At 40.4% G+C, this 13,923-nt stretch overlaps 1 protein-coding gene across 2 annotated transcripts in view; it reads left to right on the forward strand.

Annotated features, from left to right (window-relative positions):
• AGPAT4 (1-acylglycerol-3-phosphate O-acyltransferase 4) overlaps positions 1-13,923 on the forward strand; it is a 69,267-nt gene that overhangs the window by 48,236 nt on the left and 7,108 nt on the right. For both annotated transcript variants that reach the window (XM_079333466.1, XM_079333467.1), the window contains 3 exons: positions 5,162-5,264; positions 6,573-6,648; positions 11,908-12,106. In XM_079333466.1, coding sequence (XP_079189592.1) covers positions 5,162-5,264; positions 6,573-6,648; positions 11,908-12,106 — 378 coding nt within the window. The remainder of the gene's footprint in view (positions 1-5,161; positions 5,265-6,572; positions 6,649-11,907; positions 12,107-13,923) is intronic.

Here is a 13,923-nt window from a genome sequence, read left to right on the forward strand (position 1 = left end):
CTTCCCATTTATTTATGGGTGCTTGCATTTGGCAACTTTAAAGTGACATCAAGTAAGAATATTGCACATATTGCCTTTGAAGTTCTATTCTTTGACTAATACTGTCTGTCAGTCTTCTGCTGTGTACTTCACGTGCAAAGGAAAGACAGTGCTAGGTAGCTGTAGTGTTACAGGGTCTTTGGGGTCTGGTAGGTTTGTGTGTTAGATGGCTGATGTGTAAGAAAGAAAAAAGTGGTTTGTGGTTTAGAAGAAAATGTTCCAGCTTGGCTGAAGTTAATGTCAAAACTTCTTCTGTCTTTGAAGACATGTTTTCATGTGGCATATCTGGGATAGCTGCTATAAGAAAAGTTTCCTAGTCAGCTGGCTTGCTGTCTTTTGTGTTTCTTCTAAATATCCTCTGGCAAACCAGGTAGATCATACCACTGTTATAGCTTCCCAGGCACCCACAACTTTCCACCCCCAAGACTTATAGCATAGCTTGGAACCTTTGGGATCCATGAAGAAGAGGTAAGTTATGTCAAGCAACCAGCAACCCCCTTAATAAGAGCACATTTAGCCTTGCCTTTGAATGAGGGTGACTGTTCTGCTGAGGGCAGGGGGTAGTAGATTTGAGGCACAGAAGAAGGGATGAGTCAAAACTCTGTGGCCTCTAATGCCCTGAGCTGGGAATCAGGAGCAGGTTATTTTGGTAGTGTTTTTTGTTCTTTTCACTTGTTCTTTCTTGCTCTGTGTAATGCAAGCAAAATACGGCATGACTGGGGATAAGAAGCTGGTTTGTTTTCTGAAAACAAACAACTTTGGGAAACCCAAGTGACATTTATGAAAAGTTTTGGACATTCATGTGACACACTACTGCAACACTTACTAGTACCCTAAATATTTGAAATGCCTTTGGAAGAAGGTGACTGAGGTTGCTAGATTACTTATTTCTTTAGGGAAGTGCATGGCACTGCCTCAGTCCAGAAGCTATAACTTGCTAGTTCGAGCAGTGTCAAGCCAGTAAGAAGGCAGTATTTCCCTGTGAGGGTTCAAGGAGAAGCAGAGTCATAACTTCTCATACACAGTTTCAGCAAAAAACTGTTGAGCTTAAAAATCCAACCAACAAACCTCTGAGAGTTTGATGGCCCCAGACTGGTGTTGCAGGATCTTCTAGGTTTGTTGCTTTACTTGCCTTGTTGCTATTTGCAATGAGAGGAGATAGAAAAGTTACTGCTTGGGTTACTGCATGCTTCTGTCCTATAGAGATAAGGGGTTCAGTGATTCAGCTTGTCAGACTGTAGTACTATAGAATGGGTAGCTGCTGGTTTGTCTGGCTGTAGATCTAATTCCCATGTGTAGCAGCAGAGATCACAGGTTGGTCCTCTTCAAAACTTCGTATTAAGTCTTAATGCTACCTGCTGCAGTCACTCTGGAAGAAGATCTGAAGTAGTTCTGCAGTAGCTGGAAGTACACATTGATGGCATCAGTCTGGCAAGCACCTGTTTTATAAAACTTAGTTTCAGAAAGAGTTTATTTAATGTGCATATATAGGAAGCTGCATCCATGCCAGTGATGCCATATCTGTCAGCATAAGCAGCTGTATTTGGATAAAAATACTTTTCATGCAATATAACAAGTGAGGAACCTTCCTTCCTAACTTCTTTCATGAGTGATAATGGAATTGCTTTTCAGAAGTTCAGATCTCCAAACATAATTTAATTATTTAAAAAATGCTTCTAATATTTTCTGGACTTGTTCAGATATTATCATTGGTGATCATTCCTACCAGTATGGTTTTACAGCAGTCCCTAGGAATTGAAATTTCTAGAAGCTGTTCACTTTCTTTAAAAATTGCTGTTGGCTACCTGTGCTGTTCATGGAAGCAAGTGAAAATACAAATCTGTTTGTAGAACATTCACCCATTACTTACAGTGAAAGTAGATGTCTCAAATATTTAAAAAGATATATTTAACTGTTACTTTGATTGTCTGGCTGTGTATCAGGCAATTCCTTTCAGCTGCTTTTATTTAGTTAAGACTTGTACTTAAACATGTATTTCACGATGGATTGTAGATAAGCCCAAGTTTTGTTGTGTACCTCTTCCTCCAGTTGTGCATGCTGGGAACTGCTGTCCCAGAAGGAATGCATGAGAATAAATTCCAGGGCTATATTCTCATGGAGTTCAGTATGACAGTGTTTGTAGATATTGCAATGACTTTTTTCCCCCATAAGCTGTATGTTAGTCCTGGATTTTAATTTATTTTTTTAAGTGGGTTTCTATTCATTGTCCAGAGCAAGTAACCAAGTTTGAGAGGATGAGTGGGTTTTGTTCAAGCTGACCCGATTAATGAAATGTTAAATCAAAGGATTGTGTCAGGGTGGTGTCACATCAGCAGTACAGTGAATGTTACTGTACCTTTCCCTCCCTTTTCCAGTCTTCAGATAATTTTCTGCTAGTATGAAGATGCATGTAGCAACACTCATTGCCTGTAGGTTAATTTGTCAGTGAATCATCCTGGCATAATCCACCATGGCCACAAAATAATGCATGAAATTCAAGAGGACAGTCAAAGTAAGAAAAATCCTCTCTAGATATGTAATCTGAAGATTTTTTTTAGGTTGAATTTAAGAAATTAAATCTTAAATTCTTAAGTACTTAGCTCTCTGTCAGAATGCTGTAGAAGGAATCAAAAGTTAATGATATGAAAAAAAGCTGGGCAGAGATTAGAAAACAACAACAAAAAAGCCAAAATCAGTTTTTTGACAGAAAGAAAAGGCTTTCAAATATTTGTGTTTGGTTTTTAATGAAAAGGAGATATATCTGAGATATGACTCTTCTGAAAAAATACTTCACAATTGAAGCAAAACTTCTCAAATGCCACTTATATTAGCGTGAGAGTGCAACAACTGCAATGTTTTGAAGATACATTTCAAGATGGAGTTATTTTTTTACTTGTTTTAGAATGAATTTTCTTGTCTCTTCAGCTTTTGGATGAGAAAGTCATGAGATGTCCAATCCTAATTATGCAGTTGCAAAATCCATGTTTAATGATAACTGGTTCCAATGTGTGTCACACAGCATTCTAGTGCTGCTTTGACTCTGGAAGCTTTCTGGCAAATTTTAATTTTGTGCAGCCTTTTTCTTGGACTCCCATTGTTATTCTTTTCCTGCACTCTCAGAACGAGGAAGCTAAAATCTTCAGTTATCTTCAGTTATATCTGGGTAGCAGAGGTCTGTTTACTCCTCCACATTGCTATCATTGTCTTGGGTTTGGTACTGCTTTGCCCCAAAAGATTTCATTGTGTTATTAAAAAATACTAGACTGAATATTAAACTACAGACCAGTTGGAAACTGAAATAGCTTTTTTTTTTCTTCCCCGGAGGAAAGGAAAGCTCTGTGTAAGACTGTCAGCATGTAAAGATCTTCCTGTCCATCTCCACAAAAAAAATTTTGTAACAGAACTGTCTTCCAATGTGTCTCAGCAAAGACCCAATTCATATAAAAACTCAAATGTAGATGCCTTGTAAGAGATGGAAGAAAAAGCATTGTGTATATCATACTTCACTTTATTGCATCCCTATCGTTGTTAGAATAATCTCATGCTATTAAAGAAAAAACTAAGAAGCTTACACTGTATAAACCAAACTGAGCTCTTGTTTTCCTTCAATTACATTGGATTAGTAAATTAGAGTAGATTAGTAAAATCCTTCTACACTAAGAAGCTTAAAAATTGAGGCAGATAATTGATTTTTGAAAAAGTAATTTCATACTTGTAAAGGGAAAGTAGTGTGCTTGAAGTAGATTTTGGCTTGTTTTAGTTTTGAGTTTGGGCTAAGAACCCAACTGTAGAAGGAAAAGAATGGAGTTGTTTGTGAGGGACAGAGTCCTTTTGCAGTGACAGGGGTTTGGCCTTTGTTTTCAGGATTCCCTTTCAGCCAGGCTGCTCTATTCTCTACTATGAATTAAGTTTTGCAGTAACAAATGATGTGGTGAGTTTCTGGCAGCTGAATGCTGAGACCAAGTCATATTTATCTCTCATAGCTAGAGAGGTTTCAAAACCAAGAGCAAATCCGTCCTGTGTAATAAGTCTTTCTTAGGTGGGTCAAGAGGTCTAACAATAAAGGTTCACCACATGCATTTTTACTCATTATTGCAAAGCTCTAAAGCAGAAAACCTAAAATACCACAGGCTACACATGAAAATGCTTCCTAGTCATTTTTGTGACAAAAATCTAGAAGTTTTTTTGCTGTCATTTCTCTTAGAGTTCAGACCACGATACACAACTGATTTCAGTGTCGGGAAAATTAATCGTTCTCTGGTAATTTTGTGACATCAGAAAAATAGTGTATCTAAGAATGTGTTCAAATAAACTTTTTTGCAACACTTCATGTGGTTTTAAACAGCAAATGCTTTTTCTGTAGAAACTGCTTGTTACTGCTTTTTTAGTTTATCTGCCATCAGCCTTTGTGAATGGTTTTACTGTTCAGCTCAGTCCTGAGCTGCACAGTTTTCTCAATGCTGGAAGTTTGGCAGCAGTTTTGTTCAGCAGAACTTCCATGTTATTTTCCTCACATCTGTTTGTCTTCATAGCAGCAGCCAATTGACACAAGGTGTCATTCTCTCTGCCTTTGCCCTAGAGGAAGTGCCTGAGTTACCAAATAATGGACATGGACCCTGGCCACTTAAGGCTGCATTAAACCCTCCTGCTGTAGGAGATCTCTCACACACACACTTCACCTATTAGTCAATATTCTTATTGTTCATTGTTTGTAAAATGTGTATCTGCCTGGTTGTTTCCTCAGATTTAGGGGGTAGTTGTTGATTCACAGTGAACTGAAAAAGGTAACAGTTCTGCAAACATCTGACTCCTGGGAAGTCCTAATTGAATTCTGTCAGAAGCTGTAACTGTGTTCTCTGTGCCCATCATTCTGCACCTGATGAGGAAGGGAGGTGGGGGTGGATGGAGAGCAAACCTTTCCATTCTGCTGGTGCAGTTCCTGGTTATTTGGTTTCTGAAAATCTGCATGTTGAATATTTCATTGTGATTTTTACCTTGGTGACAGCTCAAACTGTGGTGTTACTGCTGATGACTTACTTAAATATTCTCCTTGTCTGAGAGAGAATTACTTATTGCCATTGTATTACTACAGTAAACACATAACCTGTTTCTCTTCTTGCAGTTTCTGCAGTCTATGATTCTACCCTTAATTTTAGAAATAATGAAAATCCAACATTGCTGGGAGTTCTAAATGGAAAGAAATATCATGCAGATTTATATGTAAGGCAAGTAATCTATGTTTTAATTCCTTTTTGGCAGGAGTATGTATTTCAAATCACGTTTGGTCAAATGAAGGAATGTTTTCAAGATCTCTACTAACCTGGCTTCATAGAATTTCAGTTCTGGGTTGGGAAGCTTCTGGTAAAGTTCTGTGATTATAAGTATGTGAGGAGTCCATTAATGTCTACAGAACTTTTTTTTTTTGTTAGTTTTTTATTCATTTGTGTGTCTGTTAGCTCAGCAGCAGCACTGGGGCTTCTTTTCACTCATTTGTCCAGGATACCAAACACAATCTTAAGTGTTCAGGTGGAGTTGAATATACCTGTCTGACACAGGAGTTCCAGAGATGTTCCAGTACTTCTGGTAGAGGTCAGGCTCAGGACTTTCCCATCTGGTGGTGTCATTGTTTATGTATTTGACAGCTGCACCCTCCCTACCAATAAGGGGGTTGTTTAGTGAAAAAAACATTATCTGGATTCCTTTTTATTAAGGTTTCTGTGAATTATGAATACCCTAATGGCTTCCCATGATCTCACTGGGAAAGAGCCAATTCCCAGCTGAGGTTCTACCAGCATCACCTGTGCTACAGGCACACAGGGCATGTGATGATGTGGGGTTGGAGCATAGGAGCCTGGAAGTGATGCTGCAAGTGATCAGGAGTTCAAAATAACCCTTTAAAGAGCTATCATGGGCCAGTGGTGGAGCTGGTCAAGTTGCTTTATCCAGGAAAGCAACACAAATTGGAATAAGGTGACCTTTTCTTTTTACTTCTCCTTTTCTGCCTGTTTGAAAAGGTATTTTTTAGAACTGTTTTTGTCCAAGGATAAAACCAAAGTTTCTCTTGATTCCTCTTCCCACATGGTAGCTCAGCCTGGTGTCCTCATGTTTGGAGTAGACAGCCTGGCTGGGTGGCATTCACTGACATCACAGCTTGTGGATGTCAGCTCCAACAGAACAGAGGAGTTCCTCTTGCTGTACCTTCCTTTGCACCATTTCAGCCTATTGCAAGTCAGTTTGGCATAGCATAGAAATTGCTTTTCACAGCTTAGGGTAGCTGCTTGCCCATCCTGAAAAGCTGTTACAGGCAGGGTAAATCTCATGGCCAAATTTGTTCTGACAAATAGTTAGGGACTATCACAGATTTCTTCAAAATCTCCTCCATATTCGTTGAAGTGCTGTAGGTGTTGCACAAGTTCAAAAAAGGTGAAAAATGTAGTGAGTCTCCTGTCAGATAATGTCTGTGTAATGCAAGTGCTGTTCATGAAAGTCAAAGTATTTAATATTCTTCAATTTCTCTTGTTTACCATTTGCAGGCGGATTCCACTAGAGGATGTCCCAGAAGATGAGCAGGAGTGTTCTACCTGGCTCCACAAACTATATCAAGAAAAGGTTGGTTTTTTGTCAAGACAGCACTTGTGAGTCATCAGTGCTTGGTTATTTATAGTGCTAGTAGACCTTTACAGTGTGCATGTGTAGTGTCCTAATTTGGAGGCTTGAGTGAGTTGGTTTGTTACATTTTCAGGGTAAGTGCTCTGTTTCTCCAAATACAAGCTGATCTTGGTGCTGCCAGTCATGATCACTTTCATTTTGTACATAGAGCAACAGCAAGAAAGCTTAAACAAGCCTTTCTAGAGCAGTTTTAAGCCTCTTCTTTAGAAAGTTGCATTAGGATGCAGAAATCGAAATTGACTTACCGTCTTCTGATTGGTAGAAGACACCTTCTAAATCAAGAAGTAATTTGTTGGCTAAAAAAAATATTTTCTTTAATGTATTAGAATTTTAGTCCCTTGTTTTTCCCTGCCATTTTTACCAAGGCAGACATCAAGCATTAAAAGGACAAGCTGATGAATTGTTTTCACATTGTGGGTATAGGAGGCATGTATTTAGGATTCCTAATTTCATTGGATGGGGAGAGAATAATAATGATTGTGTTTGTAGATGCCCAGCAGGTTTTTTTTGTTGTTGTTTTTTTCTTCTTTGCAAATGCTTTCATATGAATCCTTCAGTCTTTCAGAATCTGTTTCTTCTGGGCTGTTTTTATGAATATTGGAGATAGTTGTTGGGGAATGTGCTTTTTGAATGCACAGTACTCTCATTTCAGTCAGTGGGAGTCATAGGTATGCATGGCATGAGGGCCTGGCAGCTCACTTAGCTTCAATACCTTGATCAAAGTTAAGTATTCACACTGGAATGCAGCAGTGCTTTGGATGTAGAAATTACAGAATATAGCTATGCTCTGGTTTCCTCTCGCTGGGACAGCAGAGTTCTGCTGTGCCATTTGTCGTGCTCTTCCCTGCTCACCTCATCAGCATTTTGTATCAACAGTGCCCTGGCTGTTCTCAGTTTCAAACCATGACTCTTTCTGGTGTAACTCATAGCTCCTCTAAGCAACTTACTTACAGGAATGTGGAAAGTAAATGTATCTTGGGACCTCACTTGTGGGCCTACTCCCTTTGCCTGTTAATCCCAAAGTTTGTGCCCTAATTCAGCCACAGCCCCAGCATCTTTGCAGAAAAGCAGGGTGTTACCCACAGGGTGTTACCCATGTACATGCAGATGGTCCTTTTGCTCAACACTGCAGAACTCCACTTTCTGCTTCTGTGGCTTTGTAGCCCATTTTCATGTGCCAGAGAACTGTTCAGATGTTTGCAAGATAAGAACATAAGTGTGAATGTGGTGATTGTTTTCCTGAATCCTTTATTACATAGTTGCAGTAATTCACTCCAAGATTTTTCTGTTATTCCCTCTTTGGCAAACACTCATTTGCTTCTAGTGCAAACAGAGTGTACATCTATCCTTCATAATGGTATACTGTATAATATGTCCTAATGTTTTTGATATCTGTTCTTCATGACAACTTCATTTTCTGGTTGGTTAAGTCTCTGGTTTCCTATATAGTCCAGGAGTGAAGTTTTACATCCAGGAGTGAAGTATGGTGCGTTCAATTTTCCATTCCTCTAAAACATTTTTTGGTTAAGTGAATGTTTTTGATTGATTAATGCTGGGGGGAGTTGTTTGTTTGTTTTGGTTTGGGATTTTTGGTGATGATTTTAGTTTTTCTCTGAAGGCAACATCTTTTTCTTTCTCCAGCTGTTTTACTTTAGTGAAACTTATTTCATTGCAGTCATTCCTGGTTTACTGAAGCCCATGTCCTTGTAAAAATCAGACTGGCAGAACATAGACCAGGGACAACTTCTTCCAGAGTTCTGAGATGATGAAAGCCCCCCTGCAGGGTAAAAATACAATTTTGTTCCACCTTTCTGCCCTGCATCTTAAAAAGGTAATAGGCTGTTAGGTTGGATAACAAACAGCAGTTCTGTCCAGGTGCTGTTTCCAAAAATTAATTCTGTTTCAGATCATCTTCAGAGTCAGAAAATATTTATGGCATAATGTAAAAAACTGTTATTCAGAGGGCAGTAATTCATTGCACGTTATACACTCATCCTCTACTTTGTTTTGGTTGCAGCACTTCAACTACTATTTCAAAGTAAGACAAAGTGTGCATGCTCCTGGAAAGCTGAGACCCTATGTTAACATGCATTATGGTTCCCTGTGCTGTTGCTTATTTTCAATAAGTTTAATAATTTTGCTGTAATTTCTCAAGACTCACATACAGTGTGCTGAATTGTGCTGTAGTAGCATGATAGAGTGGCTGGAGAGTGCCACAGGCACTGAGGTCAAGGCCTGTGCACTCAAGATGGCCCAGGATTGTAGAGGTGTTGGAGTGAGTAATGAAATCAGCAGTTACTGCACATGTAGGTGGAGGGGCATGAAATTTTTAAAAAATTATTTATTTCCCCATATTGATATTATTAAAGAAGTGATAATCTTTGAGAAAAGCTTATTCCGTTGTTTTTCACCTCCTTGTCTGATCTCACCTACATGTACTTCTCCCTGGGAGCCTGTCATGTTTATGTTCTTGCTACTTATCACTTCATTTTTTGGCTTAGTCACTGCTACAAATGCAGTTGAACAGAGTCCTGCCAGATAAACAGTGGCATTGTGCTGCTGCTCTAAACCAAACATTGTTCTCCTTCCTTTTCCAGGCTTAGAGTAAATACCATGTCCATATGCTTCTTCCTCACCAGGATGGGGTAGATTTTATCCTTCCACATATGGCCAGCACTGTATCAGTTAGTTCCAAATTACAACAGAAGTTCAATTTGGATTGTACATTGCCTTTTCTTCTTAACTGCCATTGCTAGAAAGGCTCCCTTTGACTTATACAAGGACTGAGTTGAGGATCTTTTTTGGCAGGTCTGAAGAGGTAATATAAACTAGTCACAGCTCTGCTAGTCCTTGCATGTTTGTTTTCTTTTTTTTACCTCCTTAAAGCCTCAGTGCCTGAAGCACAAGTTCTGCTTGGGAATATTAATTTCCATTAAAAAGAGAGCAAGCTTCTGATTCTTCTTGCTTGTAAGAAAAGCTTAGAAAGCAGGGCCTGAAAATATGTACAGGAATGTCCTAGGGAATCAGCAAAGCCTAACAGAAGAGGAGAAGTGTGCAGAACTCCAGTGTTTGGGAACAAAGGATATATTTTTGGATACCCACTCTTTGTGGTCTTCCTCACAAAGGGGCCACAGAATACCTCTGCTGTCAGACCTCCTGGTGGGAACAGGGAGGAGGAATCCAGTTAGCCTCTCAGGAGGAGATGGATGTTCCCTGATTTTTCCTCTCTGCATTACCCCTCACTGTCACTTCTGAAGTACCTTTAATTCAGTGGGGGCAATAGAGGGAGCATGTTTCCGTGTTGGAACGTGATACCTGCGTGGATGGAATTTATTACAAACTGAAAAGAAGCTCTGTAGGCAGAGGAATGAAAGGAACCTAATGTGAGTAAGGTGATTTTGGGAAATGGTGAGGTGTGTTGTCTATTTAAAGCCTGGCTTGTTTCTGGGTATCTTAGGCAGCCTTGCAAAAGCTTTCGAGACAGGTGAACCCACAAGATGCCTTTTGCAATGAATGAACCTATATAAGGGTGAGGAATCCTAACTGAAGAGCTGTTCCCCACAAGAGTGAGAAATGTGATGGAGCTGTTGGCCTTGACATTGTTTATTGCCTTTTGTTTTCCATCTGTGTCAAGTCTGGCTGAGGTGTGGTCAGTGCTCATGCCGAGCAGAGCTGACAAAGAAAACCCTGCTGCACTTGTCTCCAGCAAGGGCCCTGCTCTCGGTAGTAGCAGGCCCTCTAATGGCAATGCCAGCAATAGCTGGGAATTCTTCACTTCCATGGGTAATACCAGTATTTGGAAACCTAGCTGTGTGTAGTAAATTCAGTTTACTGATGATTAGTAGCTTGGTGTTACAAAACAATCTTCACTGCACTGTGAAGAGAACTTCGTACACTCTGAATTCTGTTGGAGATGGCTCAGTAATTGGCCACAGTGATCACACTACAATCCAGCTCACATGAGTCAAACACTTAGGATTTTTGTAATCTCAATAAAGAGAGCACAGTGCTTTAATTCCTGCATAATCCCTTAAAAACTGAACATTGACTTTGAAATAGATAAAGTGGTAACAGCTTGTAATTGCTCAAGTTGCTATTAAGTAAGCAAAGAATTGTTTGTGTCAGCTGGACTGTAAGTGTAAAATCACAGCATAGTAGGAAAAAAAGTCTTGCTTGATTAGTCATTGCTTTCCTAGAATTTTTAGAAACCAAAAACCCTTTCTTTTAAAAAAATCATACTTCGTTCTGATTAAATTAAGGGTTTTTTTATGTCAGTCTAATGCTGGCTTCATTAATTAACCATTTCTTGTGATAACACAGATAAATAGATAATAGATTAATAACCTTTGCTTTTGAACAAGGAGGGAGGGGAGGTTTTGCCCACTCATAGGTTGATGAGATCATAAAGGCAGTGCTATCCACCCATGTGGGCTGTAGAGGAAGGTACTGAATTCAAAGTCTCCTGTGCCTTAAAAAAAAGATGCTACAAAACAAAAAAAAAACAACCCCCACCCCATTATCCTCCTTGTATTATACTTAAAGGTTGAGTAATTTGCTCAAAGCCAGTGAGAGATTTTGTACTGTTTATACACTAAACTGCCTGTAGGGAGGTTCAGCACCCAAACTTCCTACAAGTGTCATGGGAGCAAGGTGAACAAGACTATGGCTATGGGAAAAAGATAGGAAGGGGTGGTGCTTCAGAGTGTGGGACAAAATGGTGCCTAGTCACCTTTTCTGACAGGTTTGTGGGTGCTGTTTGAGAGCAGCAGTTGGAGAAAATAAGAGGGGACAGAGGATGCTGCTGAGTATGGGGCCCAGACACTTCCCTGGCTTACCTGCAGTGCTTGGGCAGTGGCTGTGGCTCCTGCAGGAGGTTCAGCAGTGATGTCTGCGTTGCTGCAGGAGTCTACATCCCATCATCCCTCCTGTTTTCCTAGGCTGCTATACAGGTATGGCATTTTTCAGGCTGCTGTGAGAAAGAAAATATTCACTCATCAGTGTATACTCCTCCTTTCTTTTTTTCTTTTTTCCCTTTTGTTTTTACTCTATGTTAATTGACTTCAAAGTACAAGCTTTCCAGCCATCAGCTGGTCTTTGATCTTCCCCTGTGGTTACAAGCCTCCAGGAACATCAAAGGCAGGAATGGCTAGTTTTGTTGGCAGATGAGGATTTAATTGTTGCTCTCCTTTGTTCCACTAGGATGCATTCCAGGAAGAGTATTACCGCACAGGCACCTACCCAGCAGTCCCTACAGTTCCACCCCGTCGACCATGGACACTTTTGAACTGGCTTTTCTGGGCCTTATTGCTGCTATATCCTTTGTTCAAGCTGCTCATCAACATGATCAACAGTGGATCATCACTGACACTGGCTACTTTTGCATTTGTCATTATAATAGGTAAGTTTTCTGATAGAAAAAGATTACTTACAAGGTAACTGTCCAATAGGACTTTCTGAGATTTGCTAAATATAAAGATGATTTTCAAATTCAACCATGATGAAATCATGATGAAACAGCCCATCTAATACATCTATTCTAGCCTGGACTAGGATTTAAAAGATTCTTTTTTTTTTTACTAATTTGTAATTGTCCTTTTTTTGTATGAGCTTCATACAAAATTTTCTGTTTCTGTAGAATTCAGTGACTTCACAGTGGGTTGCCTTTTCTTGTGTTTCTTTTCTTGTGTTGTGTGTTGCTGTGTTCTACTTTAAGTGCTTAGAAGAGCAGCACAAGGGTAATTTATTCCTTTGAGAATGCTTTTCAATCATAGTCTGAGGTGTCATGCACTGGTAATCCATGAACTCGTGATTTAAGCACAGCCTGTCGTGGCCATCTACTCTGATTTATGTAGCACAGGGCTTGGACTGTCACAGGAATTCCTACAGTTCCTGTGGCAGTTCTGAGCTGCCTTGGTTTGTATTTCAATTAGTATGATATTTAAGAGGAGGAAGGAAAACAAAACAAGGAGCTGGCCCAAAGAAAGGGAGGGAGATCTTTTTTGGTGTTCTTCATGGAAGCAGGAACCAATTAGCAAATTGCATCATTAGCCTGTTTTTTCCACTTGTTGGAAGCCACAAGCAGTGCCCCCTTCCCCTTCTCTGACTGGTGTAGAGAAGGGGGGTGTGGAGTGAGCACTGTGGTTGGGGTGTGCTAGGAATGGGAGGCAGTGGATTCAAATCCCTGTCACTCGCAGAGAAAGGTGGATCAGCCTCCCCTGTGCTCCTGTGCAAAGTGGTAAATGGCAGTGGGTGGGACAAGGTGTGACACCACTGCAAATGCTGCTGCCTGGCAATTTGCTCAAGAGGACATTTATTCTGCCCTTGGAAGAAATGCTGGCATAGTCTATTTGGTGCTGGATTGTGGAACAATGGCTTAATGGTGCACTGAAGCATAGCTACTGCAAAATGGTTTAAAGTTCTCTTCTTTCCTTCAGCATTTTCCTCTTAATTCAGTTTCTCCCTCAGCAGACTGGTTGGTTGGGTGCCATTTCAAAATGCTCCATGCCTTGTGTACCATCCACAGGGAGCCTCACACCATTCAGGGTTTCTGGAGTTTAACCTCAGGGTCAACTGCTTTACTGCATGGCATTGCAGCATTTGTGATGGTTTTGGATTTAGCCCTTTATAATTTAGCTGAATGACACCACAGCCCTCACTCTGCACCCTAAGCCTAATAAAATCTTCCCATTAATGACCTAGGTCATGTCTTTTCTTTATCAAGAAGTGAAAGAAGGAACTTGTAAATGAAAAAAGCTATGATGCTACTAAGAATAGACTGCAAGAGCTACCTTCTTTTCATTTCCCCCCTTTTCTTGCTGTCTTACTCCCCACTTACCTTTCTTCTTTCTAGCCACAAGGAAAGGTTAATAAGCAGGCTGCTCTGAGTCATCTCTTGAATGCGGTGATAATCCAAAGAGTAATACTGGAGCTGCCAAAAGGCTAGAGCAGCACCTGCTGCCAGAATGAGCAGAAGCATTGTGTGTGAGCTCCCAGGCTGCCAGAGCCCAGCAGAGAACACCTTGAGGGTGTGTGATGTGCTCTGCTGCCCCATACACACCTGCCCTGCCTGTGGGCTGGTGCAGCTTGGAGCCCTTGGACTGCTCTGCAGCACCTCTGTGCTCAGCAACAGCTCAGTTCCCATTCCACACGTGGTGTCACCAATCCCAAAGTGCCTGCAGTTGCCTGGGATTTGCCCTGCGGTGGAGGGCCTGTGGT

The sequence above is a fragment of the Erithacus rubecula genome (assembly GCF_903797595.1).
Source record: "Erithacus rubecula genome assembly, chromosome: 2".
NCBI lineage: Eukaryota > Metazoa > Chordata > Aves > Passeriformes > Muscicapidae > Erithacus > Erithacus rubecula.